Source organism: Drosophila subobscura, chromosome E, assembly GCF_008121235.1.
Source record: "Drosophila subobscura isolate 14011-0131.10 chromosome E, UCBerk_Dsub_1.0, whole genome shotgun sequence".
NCBI classification, from domain to species: Eukaryota; Metazoa; Arthropoda; class Insecta; order Diptera; family Drosophilidae; genus Drosophila; species Drosophila subobscura.
Genome location: NC_048531.1, coordinates 7,670,482 through 7,693,499, shown reverse-complemented (window position 1 = coordinate 7,693,499; position 23,018 = coordinate 7,670,482). Strand labels below are relative to the sequence as shown.

Below are 23,018 nucleotides of genomic sequence, written 5' to 3'. Positions count from 1 at the left end.
CGTCACGATAAAACCTGTAAATGTTTATCAGCAATTTACGAGTATTTTGCACTTGGCACCCACACAAACACACACACACATTGACAGGCATTTTTGGACTGGGAGCAAGTTAGGAAAGACTACAGTGGGAGAGAGGAAACTGTTTGGGGCCTGTGATTTGCAGCTGGCAGATTGCTTTTGTCTGGCTCTCTCCTGCGTTCTGTCTCGCTCTTCTATGCGACGCCAACAAGGCGGCAGGATATACATTTGTTGTTGTTGCTAGGTGCCGTCACAGAAGGATGCCAAAGTGTTTTTTTACGCTTCGTTCGGCTACGCTTCTCCCCAGACCCAGACTCGACAGCCAACTTTCAATTTCCAACCAGGAGGAGGCTCAAATAAAACAAGAAGGAACACTCTCGACCCATGGGATACCTAAAATAAAACTCTCCAACTATCAAACATTAAGTTAAAATGTTTTTAGCACCCTTAGCAATATTTTGCACAAAGTTTTATGCTTACTTTTGCGCCAGGGTATAATTGTTGTGCGTGTCTGTGTGTGTTAGTTGTGGGGCTTTGTGTATTATCAAATTGGTTCATGGCAATTCTTGTGCGTTGTGCCGCAGTTGCAGTTGCAACTTGATTTGGATTTGGATTTATAAGTTGGAGACGGAGACGGTGCTGTGCTGTGCCTGTGCCTGGAGCTGCACGAGCAGCTCGTTAGCGGAGGCTGCTGCTGCTGCTGCTGTTGCCTCCATGGAGGCGTTGTTGGTTGCTTGAGTTTGAGGCTGCAGCGGCAGCGGCTGTTAGGACACTAGTCGAGCAGTGGTGCAGTGGTGTAGCAGCTGCTGCAACCAGTTCCAACTGAAAGCCATTCTAATGTGTCTGCAGAGTCCGCAAAGTGAGCGTTTCCACAGTGAAGCCTAGGCTCCAATCATTCTGTGTGCCCGCTCTTGGCGTTGTTCTTTGTACACTAGTCTTTACTGTTTCGCAATTTATGTATGTTGAGTGCATGCGTTGCACTGCTGCTGCGTCTGGTTCTGCCCTTGGAGCCGTTTCTTGACGTGCCACACAAACAAGCGGACACGGACAGACGCGAGACCAGAGAGACTATCAAACACACACAGCCAGAATTAAGGTCGTTTCTGCGTAGGCGTATGAGGCGTGAGGAGATCGTAAATTTGTGTCTACGCCGCCACCTCCATGGGCACGGTGCAAGAACGTGTCTGGAATACAGACAGGATGCAGGCTGGAGGCAGCCAAAGACCTCCGCCGCTTACTTCCCTTCTTCAATCTGCTGTGATCAAGCGATATACGCCAGGCGGACAGCCAGCTGCTCTTCGCTGCTCAGGCCGAGACCGAGCCGCCGTGATCCACGCTGCGTATACGTAATGCTGCCCCCGACTGCTGTTTGACTTTCACTTTTTGTTTGTTGTCTGTGTGGTGTGTGTTGTGTTGTGTGCAGTTGCTGCTGGCTGTTGGCTGTTGGCTGTTGCTTGAGCCTTTTGCAATTTGAAATTCTTGCATAAAAAGCGAATGCAATTAACTGTTAAATAATGAACTCAGCAAGGCAAAAATTGTGAACAATCGCAGATAAGGTGGAGGAGGATTGTGGTCTAGAATATGAAGTGACTAGGGAAGTGAATGCTTCGGATGTTTCAGGAGGTTTCCGATTACTTTTATTATCTCATGTTTCTGTACAAAAAGGATACACAAATTCGGCCTCGCTGTGGGGTGTCTGTCCCCCCTCTAGCAGCGACTTGACCAGATCTTGGCCATAAGCCAATTCACTTTGCATTCCCTCTGTCGCTCGGTCGCGCTCTCTATCTGGCAGTCCCCTCTAATCAAACGACATTTTTTCTATGGCCAACAACAACTAACTATAAAAGCGACTAAAGAACGACCACAACAGCTGCTGGCCAACACCCAATATGGCCAAGATACACACGCACACACAGATAGAGATACAGACATGTGTATGTACATATATTTGATTGCATTGGCGCTGCAGCGGTGCAGCAAAGACAAAGAGAGCAATAGAGATATGTGCTGGAGGAGCGAGAGAGTGCAAGTGTTTGCTGCTCGACAGAAGCGAATAACTAAACCAGTCTTGAAAGGTGCATTTTTTGTTATGTTTTTGTTTTTCTCTACAACAAAAGCCATCTATCTACACATACTAACTATTCAGCTGGGAGCCACGTACAGGCAGCGACACGCACACAGGCACAAAAGTAAAGAAAAAGATTTTGGTCACAGCAACGGACCAGGCCAGACCGCCGTCCCATCGGATCGAAGCCACAGGCACAAACTAAGTATATCAGTCGTAATGGCAAAGTCAAAAAGAGTCACTAAGAAGGGTCTAAGGAGCAGGAGAATAAGCGGAGCAGCGAGTGGGAGTTAGTTTATGTGGGTGGATAGCGAGAGAAGTGAAGATTAAAGAGCACGCTGACGCAGACTTGACGAAGCTTCGAGGACCAGAGAAAGATTGTGGGCTACTAAGAAGAACAACAAATTGAAAGAGTTAAGGTGAGGGGAAACGTGACTTAGCAAGGCAACGCCGAAGCAGACGCTATAAAGCAGAGTGGCAGACATAAATGTATACATTTTACTGTATAAATAAATGATTGTAGTTGCTTTTGTTATTGTTTTTTGGTTTCTATTAACCGTTTCAGACTTTTTTCGGGGTACATAATTTTTTTCTCCAATATTAATTGTTGTATATTTACTGTTTTTTTGTTGTTGGTTTAATTTGCGATTTTGTTATTCATAGTCGTCGGGTTTCAGTGAATAAAATAGCAATTTGAACGTTTCTTGTTTTGCGTCTCCCAGCGTGTGTTTGTGTGTGTGCGTGCGAGTATACTTATGAGTGTGTCTGTGTGTGTGTGTGTGGTGGTGTGCCACTGTGAGTGGAGTAAACACATTTTAAAAATCGAAAGCAAGGTCTTTTCTGCAGACAAGTTTGTTTTTGTTTTGCTGCTACTCTTGTTGCTGCTGCTGTTGTTGTTTGGTACCTTCGAGCTTGGAATTTTAGTTTAGAACGTAATTTATAAATTAATTATTGGCCGCACAAGTCACATGTTTGGCCCACGAATTCGAATTCGCTTTGCCCCCCGCCACCCACCCACCTACAGTATGGAAGCACCCAAACTACATTGTACATATTTCTCGCATTTGTTTGTTTTGTTCTTTTGTTTCGTGTTGTTCTTTGTAAGCCTTTAAGTCGAGACTATTTTTATATGAACAAACAAACGAATAACACAGAAAAGCAAGAATGAAAGAAAGCCCAGCTTTGTGGGCAATTAGATACCCTGGCAGAGACTCGTAGACTGATTTAATTGATATGAAATTGATTCTCACTTATCGTTTTAGTGTTTTTTTTAGCTGTTAGGAACAGTGATTTTTGTGCTGTTCAACAGCATTATCCTCTGCAAAGGTGCACAAAGAACGGTAATTCATTTGTCTGAGATAAAGAGCCTTCTGAGGGTGTAGTACTGTGCTCGCTTTGTTACACGTGTCTCTCACCTCAGCGGCAACTAATTGCACTTAGCACTGCCGGCGGCAGCAGCAACAGCAACAGCAGCAACAGCAGCAACAGCAGCAGCAGCAACAGCAACAGCAACATTGTGGGCAGGGAAGCAATAATTTGTTAACGTTGCCAAGGGGACATGCCCACTGAGGCTCGATAATCGCATAAGTCCTCCCCGCTTTCTCTCTCTCATTCTCTACGAACAGTACTCCCCGTCCATTCACTGTGCTCATCCATTGCTGCATTTGTTGCTGATAGCAGGAGGGGCATCAACAGCGGCAGCAATAAAAGATTATTATCTGTTGCCAAATGTACATAAATATGTTTTTATAAACAATTTTTAATTGATATTTCTATATAAAAATTATCAATACATATATAATATTTATATACAAATTATTCATTCAAAGATTCTGAAATTCTAGATTGTGTTCAATCTTGTTAATATTCAGTGTAATTTGCAAGAAAATTGTAACTCTCTGTGGAGCAGGCATGTTTGATGGTGCATTTGGCCAGTTTCTGATGTTTAAATTTAAAATAAATACTGATTTTGTTTAGAGTGGAATCTGTATCAATCTATATTTCTTCTTCAAGTTTGAAGCACACTAGTCTTATAAATAAACTCAAGTAATTGCCAAAATGGAAGCAGCTTGATGAAGAGCAGAATAAATAACGCGAAAATTGAAACAGAAATAAACTGATTGTGTCTAAAAATAAACCTCAACAAAAAACAAAAAATCAAGTTGAATAGTTTACCAAACAAAGACAGAAAATATGCCATACAACATTTAAATGGTTGCAAAGGCGCGCAGCAGACTCAAAGCTAAAGATAAAGCTGAAGCTTTTGGAACAGTTTGCTTTTGGCTGGGCTTTTGCAAGAGAAAATGCAGTGCATTGATTAAGTCAACGCACAGACAATGCAAAATGTGAATATTTTTAGTTAATTTTAGATATTTAATTAATTTTCTTTGGGTCGAAATTTGAATGCAAAGAAACCGAAATATTTAAGTGCCTCAAAAGCTTTGCAGCACTCTTTCTCTTTCTCTCTCGCTCTCCTTCTTCCGCTCACTCTCAGTCTCTACAAGCTGCTGACGTAATTGTGTCGTTGGTTTGTTTGTTGTTGTCTTCTGATCGAAGCTTGCTCTGCTGCTGTTGCTGCTGCGTTGCCGGTTTCGACAAGAGCCATTCGTAGCGGCAGCGGCAGCGGCAGAGACAAAAACAACAACACAGCATAGCAACTAGTGTCGGCGGGGTAAATATAATTAAACTTTCGAATGGGATCAGTAAGCAAACCGAGAAAATGAACAGCGAGCAGAGCCAGCAGAAGCAGAAGCAGTAGCAGTAGCAGAAGCAGCAGCGCCGTGCAGTTTCGTTTCATTTCAGTTTCACTCAACTGAGCGAGCGTCGTCGTCGCGTCTGCGAAGCTTTTTGTGGGGCCCGAAGCTTTTCGCCACTCAATTGGGGAATGGCCGCGTAGTCAAGTTTCATGCCAGCGCCAAATGCCGTTGAATTCAGTCATTCAAAGAGAGTGACCGCGTGCGAAAGTCAGAGTCAAGAGGCACACACATCAAACAGAAAGATATACATATAGTACATAAATTAAAATAAATTTAAAGGAAAAACGTATAATCAAAGCCATACCGAAGTCATTCTCGAAAAGAAAACCAGAGCAAAACCCTGCTAGAATCTGCAAAAAGTTAAATTGTTTGCCAGAAAGCTAAAAAGCGAAAGGCAAAAGCCCAAACAGGAGACGAGACACAGGCAAAGTCACAGTCACATCCGAGCGTCTCGCAGAAGGAACATTCTGGCAACAGGCAGACGACAAGCTTCTCGCCCAACTAACTAACGGTTAATCTCCACACTCTCTCCCACGCCGCCACTCTCGCTCTCGCTCTTGCACTCACTCTTGTTTGCCTGTCAAGTGGGACACGCAACATATGTTTGGCAGGCTACACCCCAGGCGGCGATACCGTTGAACCATATGTTGGCGCCGTTCTAGGGCAGGAACGTGTGTGTGGATTCTCAAGAGATTCTCCAACAGAGGAGAACAAGTGTTTGTCATTGTGTGCAAAGAAACAACAGAAATAAAAACAGAGTGTGCATTTTTCTGTGCGCGAGTGTGTATGTGCGTATCGTTCTAACGGTGCTCTATCAGTGTGCAAAAAGTGCAATTGAAAGAAGTCAAGCGAAAGAAACAGCAGTGCGTCCCACAAAACAAACAAAAAGAAGGTTGAGAATTAATTGCGCGTTTCGTACCGTACTGTACTCCAAGGTACTCTAAGCACTCGACTAAAGAGTGAAGAGTGTGCTGCTCCTGTCGAGAGCGCATTTGATTGCCGTAGCTATCTGTCGTTGTTGTTGTGGTTATTCTTCTGCATATCCTGTCGCATCCGCATCCATCCAGCATTCTTATGAAACCGGAAAATTGGCTGAAAACGTACAATGCTAAGGTAAATGTCAAGACCACGCCCATATGCCCCCACTCAACCGCCACTCATCCGTTTCATCCTTTGCCCCGCTGCAGCATTTGCCATATGTTGCGAAAATGTAATGCGCAAATATATTCATCGGTATCTACGTTTATTGTTCTCTCTCTCTCTCTCTCTGTCTGTCTGTGTCTCCCTCTATCTGTCTATTTGACGCTGTATCTATAAATGACAAAATTGAGTTAAAGTATCTTCTTTTTTTTGCAAATGAATGTAAATATCTTTAAGTGCGTTTATGGCAGTCGCCAGAGTCTCTCAACTGTTTTGTTGTTGTATTTCGGTTGTGGATCATTAGCTTTGAAGAATTTGCAATGATTATTGCTGCTGTTGTATTGAATTTCACAAAGAAGGGAGGGAGAAGGAATAAAAATCAAATCTGTAGATGAAGATACAAAGACCAGGCATTCGATACTTCCCAACATATGATGGAAGAGAATTTCCATTGAAAAACGATTGAATTATGGAGAATCAATCGATTTCCCCGAATAGTTTTTTAGAATATGCAGAATATCAGAGTTATCAATTAAAATTACTAATTTATAATAGATAACAGACAAACCAGCGACCTGGCATAGTTATTGTGCAAGAACTCATCAGTTTGTAAGCATAATTAAACTTCACTTGGAATGAAATTCATCATTAATGCATTTACATTGAAATCATTTACAAAATGCCTTGACCAACAAACTGAGTTGTGTGCGTGTACTCTTGAGGTGCTCTTGTTAGTTTAAAAACGTAAAAAAAGGAAAAACAAAACGTAAATTTCGCGTACGACATTCAAATGAATGCAATGCACACAGTTGCTTTGGTTTTGGATTGGAATTTCAAATTGGAATTGGAATTCGAAACTGTGAATTGAAATTCAAAATCAATTTCAAATACATAATGTCTGCACACACGCACACGCACACACGGTAACTGTGTGTATCTTCCAACCTACGACAGAGGTACACATCCGGGTTCAGGTGCGACTGCGAACCTATGTGTGTACGTCAGTCAGTCAGTTGGCTCAGTAGTGCTTTTCAGGCAGTGAAACCTCATGACTTGTGTCTTGGTCAGTCTGGGCGCCCCTGTCTGGTCACGTGTAAGGGTAGGCCGTAGGCCCTACATTTGAGGTTGGGTGGAACTACTGAAGCAACCCCAAACCCCCCACTAATTACATTACATTACATTATATATAACACTTGGCACAACGTTTGTCTGTTGTCTGTAGTTTGTAGTTTGTTCACGTTGTCTCCACCTCAATTGGAATTTAAATTTTTCATACAAAGTCTCGGCTGTCGATACAAGAAATAAGGCAAAACAAAAGGGACGCAGAGACAATAAAGCATAAACAAATATAAATAAAGTGAAAGATACAGATGCACGGACACAGACACAGATACACAGAGATAATGAGATACTTTGAAAGACAGTTGTCTTTTGTATGGCTTAGAACTTGGGCGCTCTCCACATTCTCCCCATTGAAAATTGTTTAAACAGTTTGCCCATTTGTTTGTTTGCCTTGTTTACTAGTGTATTTGTCTGCTTTCCACATTCTATTCTTTCACATGCCACACAAACACGTGAAGAAATTCCACAGCCCACTAACTAAGCCATCGATCCACTGCCACTGCCGCTGCACTTGTATCTGTCTCTGTCTCTGAATATATCTGCAAAATGTTTTGCGCACATGCAAATGTCCCACTGTATCGTGTGGACTCTGTCTTTGGCACATATTTGACCACGCTGTCGGTCGGTCTTCGTGCTCTGTGAAAGGTTAATAACCTGACTTTAAATTAGCCAAGCCACCATCCCCAGTCCCCAGTCCCCAGTTGGTCCCGCAAAATCTACCTGAGCCTGATGTATCTGTATCTCCGCTATGATGTTTGCTGCTGGCTTATGACCCCATTCAACCGTGGGCAGCAGGCTATCCGCAGAATACTGTCCGCATACATAATAATAATAATAATGCCCCTGGGCAGACGTAGACCCGTGAAATGTGTTTATATCTCCCGAGATGCGAGCATTAATGGCCCCAGGGCGGGGCTAGAGCCATGAAAGAACGTGCCACGCAGAGGGGTTCGGTAACCTAAGCTGATTAGGATTTCCATCTACATACATATCTCTATGCCCAAATCCGACATGTAATTATGCAATTTCAAAACCATTCTTCTACTATTAATTTTTCTACCATATCTTGGGGATGAGTGGAGGCGTTTGATTTATATGTGGATGTATGTACCTATACAATCTTCTTAGGATCATAGAGGAGTATACCATGAACACCTCCTGAGTGCGAAGCAGCTCTCTGTCTCGTCTCTTTTGCCTCAAGACTAATTGCAGTTTGCGTGGCCCAACTTCGTGACTTGTAAATAACAGAAATAATAGCGAAAGAAACTACAGACAAAAAAATAACTGAAAACGTTTCGGCCTAATGATGGTTGGACACCAAACACCAGACACATACAAAGTACACATATGCAGCAGATACAGATACAGCAGATACAGGCAGTTACAGATACATGTAAATTGCGTGTTGAATAATTCTCTTTGGATTGCGCTGCCAAAGGGGAGCCAAGCAGCACTCACGTTGAGCCTCAACTGCTCTTCCAGTGGGGCAGTTGTGAAACGCATTTGCCAAATCCATCTAGATAAATATCAATCTATCATTGTATACATTTACATGAGTTCTTTTGTATCTTTGCCATCATATTTACATTTTTTTAAGTAACGAATTTCCATCCAAGTCGTTCCTGTCTCCACCCTTTTGTTTGTCTGTGAACAGTTTTATCTTTCCATTTCTAGTTATAGTTTCGTATCTATTACCCATTTGTTGTATGCTTTTTTCTGTGCACTGGATCCTTTTGCCCACCCATTCAGATCAACTGAATCTTGATGGATCTTCCTGCCTTTCCACCAGCCTCGTTCCTGCCTGCCCCTATACATATTTATTTATGTAGGTTACTTTGCCTCGCCATTTGCATATCGACTATTGCTCTGGAGGGGCATTTCTACTCGTGTATTTCGACTCGAATTTTAACATATTCTGCATTATGCATGAGCCTCCCCACTACTATCTCCCATCACAGCCTTACGAACTCCAAAGTAACTGCAAAAGGCAGACAAAAACCCAAAACTAAAACCCTTTGAAACGGAATCAAGTTTGATAAGTTTTTTGTTTTTGTCTGTGCTGTGCTCTAGTTAATGTTGCAGTTGATGTTGCTATTGTTGCTGGCTTTGTTGTTGTTGCTGCTGTTATTGATTGTCAACCTTCAGCGCACAACGACGTTGTATGCCGCACACGGCGAAGGTCGGCCACTGCGTTCGTTCGTTGTCCGTCGGCCTATCGGCATTTATTTAATGCACAAAAAAACAACAACAACAAAAACAGAAAGAAAACTAAAACTGAACCAGCTTGAAGATACATACAAATGCATTAACATACAGATACATACATATGCATCTTTGACTTTGATTATTCTACGTGCACACGTACATATGTACATATAGAGATAGCTGTTTGTGCATTTGTATCTGTGCCAGCGACGCGCTCTATAGTTCTAATTAAAAATGGATACGTTCAAGTTAAGAACTGAGGCGGCACCTAATTGAATTAAGCCCAGGCCCACAACACACACACACACACACACACACACACACACACACGCACAGCTACTCTCAGCAGATACAAAAGTATCTGTGTGCCTGAGGTGGTGGGTGGCTACCTGTTGTGTGCTATTTCGGTTTCCAGACTGGCCATAAATAGGTGCCATTTTACATACAAAAAGCGCCTCCCCCTGCATACTATTTTTCCCGAATTTACAGAACTTTTGCTTGTATTTGCCCCACTGTTGGCTTGCGCGACACTGGGGCAAATGGGGAACGCACCACACATCTTTCAGCTGTTTAAATAGCACTTAAAAACCTAAAATACAATAATATCTGAAAGACTAAACAATCTATGTGGGGATACAGCAGCTACAGATACAGATACAGGTACAATATGTAGAGCACAAATGCTGTCTGTCCCAGATCGGACCCGAAAGAATGCGACAATTTCTACAGTGGAAGATACTCACTGGCAGCTCGAAGGAGAGAAGCAATTGGCCTTTCCGTCTCCCTCTCTCCCTCTCTCTCTCTCTCTCAAGGGGTCTGCTTTTGTGAGTGGGCACTGTACGCGAAAACAAAATAAATTAATTGAAAGAAAATGTCTGCCTTGGCTGAATCTCATTCAACTGTTGCTCTCGATCTAGATCTCATTTATTGGTGCTGCTCCTCTTTCTATCTTTATATTTATTTATTCTTTTTGTTTTGTTTTGTCTTTATGCTGCGGTTGCCAGGCGCCTTCGTTCCTATTTCTTTCTCGGCTATTTTCTGAATATATTTTAAAATACGATTTTCCATTTTGGTTCGCAGTGTTGTCGTATACGTAATAAATTATGTCGCATTTCTCTTCGTTCTTTATTAATCTCTTCTTTTGCTTTGCTTTTTCTTCTTTCAGGTAAGCCTCTCCAACCAAATCGGTATCGGTAATCGCTATTGCTATCGCCATCGTCTGGCTATCGTGTGAGTATCGATTGTTTTTTCCCCCATCAACACAAAAGTTCAGTGACCAAAACAAAGACAGCCAGAAGCAGCGCCAAAGTATCAGAAAATCAAAGAAAAGCGCGTTTTTGTATAAATGGAAATGGAAATCCGAGAAAAGATTTCACTTTCGCGCTTTAAACGGCCACGAAACCGAGACAGCGGCGAAGCGCCACTACACAGAGTTGTGGATGATAGTGGCTCATAGAAGCTTCCCTCCAGTCACACACAAAGTTGAGATGATTTTAGTTCAGTTTAATTCAAGATTATCCGAAGTCGGATGTTAAGTAGTCGATTTCTTCGAGTTTATCGTTGAGGATCGCTTCAACAAATTGATGATTTTTCCGCTGCCCTTTTAGCCAAAGTTCTTTGACTTTTGTAGTCTCGTTTCTATTTAAATATTTCTTCGCTGCTTACTTTCCACATACGAGCATCAATGGTCTTTTATCTGTCTCTATGTGAGTGTTTTTGCTTAGTTTTTGCATATTTTAATGTTTGTCAAGGGATCTCGAGAGATCTCACAATTCATCTGTTGGATCTCTCAAATGCAGTCTCGGTTTCAGTTGCCTCAATCGGAGTCGCAGACACAGAGACATAGAGTCGTCTGGTCTCGTCTCGTCTCGTCTCTCAGGTGCTTCGCTGTGGTGGCTGTGGTTGCTGTTGTTTCTACTGGTGGTGGTGGTGGTGCAGGCTGTGGCGCAATGCTTTGGCATGTGCATGTGCATGACTCTCGGGTGCATTGTACAACACAACACAACACAACACAACACAAGACAACCCACAAAGGCAGAGAGAAACAAACTCAAACATACACAAAACAATTGCCACAACATCAGCAGCAGCTTGTGGCTTGTTTGGGTTGGGCTCTCAGTTTGCTCTTGCTTTTGCCTTTTGTTTCTGCCGCTGCCTTTTTTCCTAAGTGAAAAGCAGTGTTTTCCAGTAATTTTCACCATTAGCCAAGCTGTGGCCTGCTGCTGCTGCTGCTGCCGAGAAGCCACATGAAGTTACGACTAAACGCTGAATGAATCTTTTAAATCCTTTGTGGAATTAATGAGTTATTCTACGGCTTCCGCCACTCAATCCATAATCCACGGGACTCCTTTCACTCGCCGAGGGAGTTTCCCTTGGGCAAATGTCAAATTAAATTAATTTTTTCCTTTAATTTAATAATAATAATAGCAATAATAAGTATACGAAATGTTTGCAAGCTCCTTTCACTTTTTGTTTGAAAAGTTGAAACCAATCCGTCGTCGTCGTCGTGCAACGGAGCATTGCCTGAAGCTGCAGCCGAATGTTTGCCACATTGCCACAGATATGTACGTGGCATGGCATGGGGCGAACGTTTGGTGAATGCTGTGGCAAGACAGTGCGGCAAGGTGGCATTTCAGAGCTCCACTGACACAGAGACCAACTAAAGCGCAACGCAACAAAACGCAGCACAAAAGCAAAACAAAAAGGCAGACAAAGCGAATCGCAAATGCGAAAAAACGAGCTCCGCGAAGCAGCCGAGACGAAGCAGCCCCCAAAATGTGGCACGAACGAACTTTGCCACTGCGCCTTCCCCCAACACGACTAACCTTTCGATGCGAGAAGTATATTAGGCCAAGATGATGAGGCATTCCTAGGGATCGAAGTGTTTATCGAAGCGTATCTGGGTATCAGATAGATACTTACCGGAATATATGTATGATAGATGGAACCCCAAGCGGGCGTCGAGAGAGAACTATAATTGAAATCGGATTTCTATTTTTATGCCATGATTACTACAATGCGAATGTGTTGTGTTGTGTTGTGGTGTGGATTGTGGATTGTTGAGTGTGGAGTGTGTGTGTGTGCTCCACTCGAGTGTGGAGCTCTGAGCAAACCGAAGCGCGAAGCCATCGGCTCATGTCTAATAAGCAAGCAGATTACGCAGCTCGCACTTGAATGCCCACCAAAATCGGTGGCCAGCCAATCCTCCTCCATCAACAGCGTTTCAACAGCAACACAAGGGTATGTACGAGTATGTACGCTCTTCAGCAGATTGGCAGATTCAAGTGGATGGCATCTGACTGCCAAATACGTGCGGGGCTGGCAGAATAAGATTTCGTTTTCAATTTCGATTTAGAGCATACTCAAACCATTAACGCAGATCAGCGTTAGATCCTCTAAATATGTACCTGCACATGTATTCATACTCATTCGTATTTGAATATCTTTTTTTTTGGGCAATGACGTAATTAACAAGTCAAAGAAATCAGATTGCATAACGATTCGCACTCGAAATTTTAACCACGTAGCTCGGTCGTCTGTTCCGCGTCGAAAGAAAGTGAAATTACAAAAACTGTGCTATAATTTCAAATTCAAATAAAAAGACTGGCATGGCCTTTATAGACCAAAGCGGTGGGCATGGCCATGTAAGCAAGACACATAGAAATTGGAAGAATAAAGGTTCGCTGAGATTAATTTCAGTTCGAAATCCAATGAATGAAACTTACAATCGATAGATAGTAGATGAAAGATTACAGATGATTATACGCAGTTGTAGTAGGATTAGGATCGTGTGATTTGTGTGTTGGGGGGGCTATTAACCGAACGAATCGAACTGCACGTGCAGGCGGTAGAGCTCATCTTGGAAGATCATCTGAGCGGCAGAGAGCGTTGCTTGATTGATGATAAGCCGCAGGCCATAAATTTACATACATATTTACATATACATATGTATGTATGTACATACATACATGCATGTACATATGTTTTAATAGCATTTTATATATGTATATGTAAATGTATATATAGACCGACGACTCGTACCAATGTAATAAGCAATAATTTCAGAAATTTTGTGTTTGTGCAAGCAATTTTATTTTATTTTAATTTCAGCTGTTGCTGAGTGTCTCGGTTCGTCTCTCCTCCGCCATCTCATGACAATTTTAATATTATTTTTATATACATCTTTCGGGGCCAATAAACCCTCGGCGACTTTTGCTCGCTATGGGGGAAAAAAAAAGGGAAAGGGAAAAGGGAACAGGGAGGGGAAAATTAAATTAATAAATTATTACTTGAATGCATTTAAAGATGGCCCAAATCTCGAGCACTTACGGCCAGAGACCCAGACACTTAACCAAAGCATAGAACGCATCTGCGTGATGGGTTAATTGTTGACAAAACAACAATGAATCAACAACTTGATATGCTGGGGCCCGGCCACAATTCCCAGCGAGTTAGTCATCTGTTGAATCAATCAGTGGCTCAATCAGAGCCACAGCCACTCCCCCCGATCAACCCACAGTTGGATGCATTTTTCATGAGTTTCGTGGGTGGCATCTTTTTATCACAGAGCAACAAGTAAATAAAGGAAAGAAAATAAACATCTTTTGAATGACTTCTTATTCGTGCTCAAAACACTCGGCGAATCCACAAACTGAATCTGGCACAACATTCACCCAGCCTAGTCAACTGTTTATACAACTGTTTTTCTGCATTCTGTGGATATAGAATCTACATATGTATGTACATGTACCCGTTCGTATCTGTCGAATATTTTCAGCTTACCTGGCAGCAAGTGTTCCACTTTGTTTTGTCACTTTCTTGTATGCATATCTATGTACATACATTTCGTATTTATTATTCCGCCAGCGGAAATAATTCTTGAAATATATTGACAAGATTGCCGTTGTGGCTTTCACTGCCGCACAGCGGAAGTGGAAGAAAGTGTCGCCACAAAATACAGCCGCAGCAGCAGCGGATATTGGGCAGAATACTCGTATTACATGTGGCATTTTGCAACGACTGCTTTTGGCTATCTATTTAATGTGGGGAAAATTCTTTAAAAATCATTGGAACAAATAATCTATGTACAAAATTGATAGTTTTCGGTGCATAATTAGAGAATGATTCATTGAAATGTATGCGAAAATTGCAAAAGATCTTGGAATCGTAAACAGCCTACTACCCACCAGTGCTTTGCGTCAATCTTTGCCTCAATATTCTGTAGATTCTCCCCTGAAATATGTTTATACATCCACGTATCTGCCTATGTCCACCCACCTGCTACCGTTTCCGAGTAGAATGATTTACCCAAATCGATTAGAATGCATCTCCAGCAATCCCCTAGATACTGGCACTCCATTTATGCATACTTGTGCATAATGGATCCAACTGAGAGGCTTTCCAGGAAGTACTCACACAGCCACGACTATTGATAGTCACTAAAGTGCCGTTTTTGTGTGTGGCACAAAATCATTTATCAATTTTAATTACAAACTTCGTTGGTAACGAAATTTTTAACTTTGTGTTTCTTCGTTTCTTTATTTTTGTTGGTATCGTTCTGCCTTTCGAAATGTTTTGCGGGGAATGTGGGTGCTGGGGGCTGGCGGCGGCTTCAAGGTCTACCGCATTCGGGGCGAACGCATGCCGCCGCCTCGAAAGTGTATCTCGAAGTTTGTTTTTGTTGTTGCTGTAAGCGATTTTAATTGATTCCGAGTCAAATTGCCATTAACTGATAGAAACACGAGTGGTAGTGGTAGGCAGAAACACACACACACACACGCACACACACACACACGCACACCTCTGGAGCCCCGGCTGATTTTCTGAATCCGCATGCCGAAACTTCGTTTACAGTCTTCACTTGATATTTGTGTGTGTTTTATGTGTGCTTGTGTATCCCATAGATACGAAGTACGAGTAGATACTCATCGTCACATTGCTGTAATTACAAGTTGCATGATTCTGGAGAGTCACGCCACAAAACAATGAACGCCATCGACGAAAGAACAGCACTCCCCCCCACAGTACACTAGTAAAACACACACTAAAACCCCTACGATAGAATGATGTACACAGCGAAAAACAGTAACTAGGCAGCCAAAAACTCTGAAGAAGAATCGAAACAGGCCCAGAGAGAGCGAAAACAGAAAAAACAGAAAACAGATAAATTTAAAGTTTGTTTATCTAGTGGGTAGCTGGCTTTTAATCGCTTAATTGAAATCAGTTGATGCGCGACATCAAATTAAATTCTACTCGTCTAAAGCTGCAATAACAGTGGAGTGGAAAAAACTATCATAAAAACTTTAGCCATAATCGCGCTAAAGCGATTAAATCCCTTACCGTAGATTTATCGAATTTAAATAACAAATCAACTAAAATGAGCTTTAAAACAAACGTAAGTTTTCAGTAATAGTTTAAACAAGTTTAAAATAAATTTCCGGATCGTCTGGCAACTGACAACATTTAATTGATGTTTTTCGGAGCAATACAATTTATATTTTATAGAATAGTAAAGGGTAAATATAGTAAATAAAAAAAATAATAGTTGGTTTATAATAATTTCAAGGAACATTTAACTTTTAATATTGAGAAACCAAAGACAGAAATCATAATTGCTTGTCAAGAATGAATTCATTCAAATGCCATTAATTGTGTATTGAAGTTATATTTGAAATGTTTATCTCGCACACAACATTTGGGAATGATTTACAGCCGAATTTATGCGAACAAAATATTGAATAATTAAATTTGAATCTTTTGAAAACATGTGAACCAATATTTGATGGTAAAATATTTGTTTGTCTCCGTGGTTTATGGCAGGTTAATGTTTTTCCCTTTCTCGAGCGCGGTAAAGTATTAAATAATGGGTATTATTGGGTATTATGAAACCGACAAAAACAAGAAGAAAGAATACAAACACAATATTATTTATTTATTGTTCAGAATAATATTTGCACAAATGCCAAAAGCCAAAGACAATTTCCCTGTCTCTGTCTGCGAGGCAATTGTTTTCGTAAGCTGTTTGATCAGAATCTTTTAGATTTTGCAGCTGATTTGGTTAATGGTATTAAACAGAGGAATCGTATTACCCTCCACCTCTCACTTTATTCTGTACCATTAAACCTAATCACAGGCAATTTTATCACTTATTTTTTTGGCAGTCAAACTTTCTATTTTCATTTGGCTTTTAATGAACTTCAATTAAATTGCTTAATTTATAATTTTGTTGCGATGCAATGGGCCGACCAACAGACAGACACTCGGCAATTTACTTTTGTGTTACTAAAATTATTTAAGCCAGAACTGTTTTTGCCCATCATTCAATTAAAACACGAGCCGCAAATCGACCCAAACGGTTGCATAACCCACAATCGGTGTAGGGGGTTGGGGGAGTTCATTGGAAAATCAGTTGAGGAAACCCTAAAACAAACCAATTGAATAACGAGTTTTTAATGTTAAGCTCTTTGTTTCGCCTAAAATCAGATCCATAACTTAATCTTTTTTCGTCACGTTTTGCTTCGGCTTCAATTTGACACACAAAGAAAATGGCAGAAAGGAAAGAGAGGAAAGAGTAACAATTAAGCAATTAGAGAGCCGTCAAATGAAGCAAACCGAAAGTCAAGAAGCAACAAAATACAAAATAAAAACAGAAAAGAAAGAAAGTAGCAAAAGGCGGAGAAGAAAAGTAAAAACTAAAAGAAATCCAATTTCCGGTTGAAAGACTATCGACGAGTATACTAAAGATCAGCTGTTTTCACTATTAATACAAAGTTGATAACTATAATTGATTATCGCCAATTTGTACAGAAATATTGTAGAATCCGCGATAAGAGAACCGTTGAAATGTTGGTACTTTCATGCATAAGTTTGTACATCTGTTTGAAAATCCTTGTATGGAAGGAATATTCTTTGAATTTACACAGCAACAATTGTCCCTGAATGGGAAGTAAGAAATATAAATATCAAATAGGGTAAAACTGTATTGGTTATTCAAGGCACCTGTTGGATTAGTTTTGTCTTTGATTCTTGGGTGTGTCGGCACTTTCGCTTTCAGTGTCGTCTGCTCGAATGTGCTACCTACGAGATACATTCCTCGTGTTGTATGTGAAGTTATGCCAAAAACGCAAGTGAATCTGAATCTGATTTCGTCGGTGTCTGTGTCTGTATCTGTGTCTGTGTCTGGCCATCATCGTATCGATGTGGATTTTGTTGAATCGAACCCGAAATGGTATATGGAATCGAATGCGTATTTGAAATGTCGGTCGAACCGGTTCGGGCTTTGGGGGTTTGGGGTTTGCAGCTTGAGGTTGCTGGGTGAGCGGCATAACAATTAGCCGATTAGCGATTTGCATTTTGTATATACAAATGTATCTACAAGTAGTAGGGTTCGCGCTGGAGGGTGGAGTGGGGTCCGTCTGCCTAAGAATTCCAGATATCGCACTTTCGTTTCGGTCTGAGCGGAATTAGAGTCTTTCTCTATCTCTGGCTGCTTCCTTCTGTTTATTCTGCTGCAGCGTGTACGCTTGGCCACAGATACTTGGAGGGGGCCAGATACAGATACATTTGCAATGGACACGGCTTATTGGGTCAGGGTCGCCTTGAATGAGTCTGCGTCTTGCCAAACAGTCAAACAGCGAAGTGAAGCCAGCCAAGACATCATCAGCCACAGATACAGATACAACAGGCAGATACAGACGAAGAAACAGCAACAGCAACAGGTCTCCCCCCTCCCAACAATAGCAGTAATAATGGCAACCAGCGTGGCCTGACTTCGACCTCAGAGCTATACACCGTTCGTTTGGTCGGTCGCTCCTCCTCCTTCTCCTGCTACTCCACCGCCGTCTTGTATTATATTTCTCGTGTGGTGGGTCTGTGCCACTCGCAGTAATGCAGTGCAAGATGGTTTTGGTATCTGCAAGACACATTAACGCTCTTGCCTCAATGTTAACCGAGAGTTGTATTGCCGCTGCCGCTGCTGCTGCTGCTGGATTTCTTTTTGGGCATCCATCAGGCGCAAATAAACATTAATCAAGCTATGAAAACACAACACCAGACAGCCAGCCAGCCAGCCAGCCAGCCAATCAAATTTAAAAACAAGAAATACAAAATTGTTGCAAAATGTTTCGTTAAATTGTTGGCTAAATTATAGCATTGATCGGATCGTTATTCTGCTGTGATCCCGAAATAACGGTAAAGCTAATGAAGCTAAATTATAATAATCATTGTGTCTGTCCGCTGTCTCTGTCTCTGTCCCTGTATTATGGCATCGCATTCCTGTTCATCTCATTATTATTATTGATATTGTTTGGGATGCTGATTATAAAGGCCAACGGAATCCCAAGAGAAGCGGTCGAAACAAGTATAACACACAAGTAGTACCCCCCCATACAGTATAACAGTATACAGTATACATAGAGATTATTGTTGCTATGCTTTTGTTGTTGTTGTTGCTACCGATAATTATTTACATAATTTTTATTTATTTTTGGCTTTCGCTGTGTCGCGGCTTCTCCTAATTAACATCAAAATCTATGGGAACAATAGCGAGAAAGAGAGAAGTCCGCCTCTTATCGGCAGCACTCGTCTCGCCTTCTTCCATCACCTCCTCAAAATACATATGTACATACATGCATATGTATGTATGTACATACATGTGTACATATGTACATTTGTGTGCATTTCTTCGACTCTTATCAGAATATGTTTCGTATTTTTTGGTTTTATTTCTTTATATTGTTTTGCTGGAGTCACAAATGGGAATTTGTAATTAGTGTCGAAGACAATATAAGAAGTAAGGAAAGAGAGAAAGAAATCAATGCGATAAAGTAACAGATCGTTTGGCAGCCATAAAACTGTCCCTAGAAACAAAAACTTATACTCTATAAATAGACATTCCCCCAAGACACTGGCTTTCAAACACACAAAGCAACCTTTTTCTGTCAGTGCATAACGCTGTAGTGGCAGCAGCCCAGACACCAGGCCACTGCAAGTGAAGTGCGAGTGCGAGGTGCATACAAAATAATGAAATCGAAAACGGACGGCCTGCAAAAATGCAATACAAAAATGGCATAAATACAGCTTACACCAACAAATGCACACACAAACACACTCTTCTAGGCACACGGATTTACACACAGAAAGAGACAGAGACGAGACAGAGAGCGACCCGTTTGATCGCTTTATCAGCTGAGCTCGAGCAGAGCAGCACCCGCATTGCATTGCAGTGCATTGCAATGAAGAAGTGGATAAAAAGAGAGAGAGAGAGAGACAGAGAGCAGTAGCATTGGAAGAGAGACCAGTTTGATCGACATCGACCGACTAACCCAACAGCGGGGAGGAGTGTTTGTTTGTGCATGTTTGGCTGTGTGTTTTCTGTGCCCTTCTAAAAAAGCCCCCCAAGCACAAAACTCACTCAAACACAATTCCACTCGACTCGTGAGCAGCTGCTGCGCGCCACTGTGACGTCAGAAAAGCTTTTATTACTTCGCTGTGTGGGGAGAGTGGGGCCAAACCCGAACCGAGCCGAGCCACTCACTTGCTCGCGAATATTCTAAACAGGCCGCAGCGGCAGCGACGGCAACAGAGCCAAGGCAGAGCAGAGCAGAGTCAGAGTCGTCAATTCATTTTATTATTTTATACCATTCCGAACGCGCAACCCAACGGACGCCTCTCGGCTAGAGTGCGGCGCCCCAATCAAGAAATATTCATAAAAAAGGAGAGATATACCATATACCATACCATATACGAGCAGAGAAAAAGAGATGCCAAAAAGTCAAATATTCGAATGAAATAAAAAGTGTATGTGTGCGTGCCAAAAGTGAAGTGAATAAGTGAATGAGACTATTTTCAATTGTGATTCCGAAACAAACGATTTGCGAAACGAAATTAACATCCAAAGTCGAGGCAGTCTGCTGCCATCCCACTGGTACACAGACACCGTTAGTCCGAGGAAAAGACGTAGTCGCGTTTTGTAGGCGCCAATCGTGCCACCCACTTCGCCCCCGCCCCGGTCCCCAGAGTCCGTACTTTTACGCCGCCAAGCGCCTGGTTAGGCCTCCTCAATGGTTAGGCCGATGCCGATGCCGCTACTGCTGTGCTAAAACAAAGTCCACACGGAATCCAAATTCGTTTTTGCGTTACATTTTTCTGTCGGTACGTAGAAAACAGACACACACCAGAAAATAAATCCCCCAAAACATGTGTATTATTTGTAGAAGATCTGCGAGTGTCTTGCAGCTTTGAGTAGACTTCGAGTGGAGTTTGCAGAGACTTTCTTTCGGTACGGAGAGAGAAATGGAAGAAAAAACGATTTTCACTTTTATTTGAGACCAGTCTCCGTCCCTCCTCCGTCTAAGCCAGCTAAACATGCATACATATGTACATGTGTTTGCATGTGTGTATGTGTGTGTGTATCTACGTGTTGCACCTGTTTGCATGTTGTTGTTGAGGTTTTTGGCCAACAGTTGCAGCCAAATGAAATACAGTTATGATAATGATGAAATTGGTGAAAATAACAGAGTTAATTTATTTGTCTTTAGCCCTCCGCAATGTTCTTCACTTGTATTCAGGCTCCAGTTAAGCGACAGATAGAGGAACAAAGAATAACAAAAAAGTTATGGTTGATAAAAAATATTTTAGTAAAGCAATAAACGACAATTTTCAATATTGGCTTAAACAATTTGTTAGCCGTTATGAAGAGTGTGTTAATTAAATTTCAAGCGAATTATTCGATCTGCAGGAAGAGAAAGTAAATCCAAAGGCACGGGCAAATGCAACTGTAAGCCCTCCAAGGGCAAATTCTTAGCACGCCTTTTGTGATTGCTTCATGAAAATGCAATAAACAATTACAATAAATAGTGCACGACAGGCACAATTTGTGTTATGTGGCGACGACGACGTCAATGGCAATAAACAAATAATTGCCAAAGAAAAGCACAAAAAAAAACATTTAAAGAATAGTTTGAAATTCCGACTAACAGACAACCGTTACTCTATTATAATTATTCTAAATGTGTGTGTGTGTTCTAAAAGTTATTCCAAAAGTCCTCCTGCTTCTGGAATTCAACGTACCCTTGTTTTTTTACAAATACCCCTTATAATAAAAACAAATACGAAAGTACCCCCAGAGCTAACTGGAACTGAGTGAATTATAATGCTCTCAACTCAACCCATCTGCGGGTGCCCCGAATGTGAACCCAGCCACGCGGCAGTTCTCATATGGAGATGCAAAGCAAGCAGAACGAACCCCTGCCAACCCACCCACACCACACAACACCACACCACAGCACAGTACAGCACACTGTTGTACTGAACCGAACCCGGACCCAGAAAGACAATTTTAGTTGGTTATATTACTAAATTCACACGAAACTAAGCACAAATTAATGGCACCCGAAGTCGCACAGTCGCAGTCGTTGTCGCAGTGGCGCGGTCTTGGATCGCGGCGTCAAGTTTGAGCTTTGCTGCTGTTCTCCGTTTGCTTGTGAATGATATTTTGTTATACAAAAGCTCTTTGCAAATAAATTTGCATGCGATTTGTGCAAATCGTCCGGCCGGGTCGAGCAACGACGCACACCACACATCACACACTACACACCGCACATCGCATACCGTACGCCGCACACCAGGTCCGGTCTGAGTTTAACTAAGTTATTTAGACTGTGAATCATGCGATTGGACGACGCAAAGAATCTATTTGAATTGTATTATGGCACTCTGGTCCAAGTGCCTCACTGCCTGCCTGCCTGCCTCAACCCATTGTCCCCCCGCTGCCACTCTTTGCTCTGTCCCTCCGCCCCCCTGCTGTATGTGAGTGTGGTGTGTGCGGTCGGGTCGGAAGCCAGTTATGCCAGAAAATTTAATTTTTACAGTGAACGGCACAAACAAAATGATAAAAAAAGAAAGAAAGAAAGAAAGAAAAAACCTAAAGCAGATAAAACTTATACAAGAGATAGAGCTAAACGATAAAATAGCCCCCCCACACACACACACACAGAAGTATAACAGTAGCACAAAAACAGAAGGCGAAAATTATAAAAGTGGTTAATCGGGGAAAGAGGTGTCCCTCGGCCACGATAACAACGCGGAACATTCTACGCGATCTGATCCGAAGCGAACAGAACAGAACCGATACGAGAAGCGCCAAAAATGATTGTTGTTGTTTTTGTCGATTAAAAACAAAAGCAATAAATAGAACAGAATTTAATGTTTAGCGCAGCGCGTAGGCTGCACTCACACGAGCAGGCGAGAGAGCGCAGCGCTCAAAGCAGACACTGAAAACGAATTTAACAAATTTAAAGCAAATTAATTAATTAAAAGAAGCCCCCGGGCGGCACATTTGGCATTGGCTAGATAATATACACGTACATACATACATAAGTATATAAAATGGACGAAAACAACAACAAAAAATGAAAATAAAACAGCAGTGACAAAAAAAATAAAAATAAAATAGTCATCGGCAATGGGATGGATGATGTTGTTATGATAATGATGATATTGAAAGAAGCAGACCATTTATAGGGGGATAAATATACATATTTATGTAATAGCTTCCCCTCGCCAGCTTTGGGATAACAAATGCGATCATTTCGGCAACATTCTTTAGGCAACTCCAGACAGCCTTTGGAACACACTCAAGCATGACTTTAACGGGAATTATCTCAATATTTTAAAGACATATTCAGACCTCAACCGAAAGCAAATGGGATGTA

At 41.7% G+C, this 23,018-nt stretch overlaps 1 protein-coding gene across 3 annotated transcripts in view; it reads left to right on the top strand.

The window, feature by feature from the left end:
* Nucleotides 1-23,018, top strand: part of LOC117891824 (terminal nucleotidyltransferase 5C) — a 42,914-nt gene that overhangs the window by 17,390 nt on the left and 2,506 nt on the right. Inside the window, exon 2 of one of the 3 annotated variants that reach the window (XM_034797565.1) lies at nt 5,861-5,952. The exons of 1 other annotated variant lie outside the window; for it this stretch is intronic. In XM_034797565.1, coding sequence (XP_034653456.1) covers nt 5,914-5,952 — 39 coding nt within the window. In that variant the 5' untranslated portion in view covers nt 5,861-5,913. Of the gene's footprint in view, nt 1-5,860; nt 5,953-19,948; nt 20,458-23,018 lie in introns of those variants that run through there. One more of the 3 variants, XM_034797564.1, reaches the window with a different exon arrangement.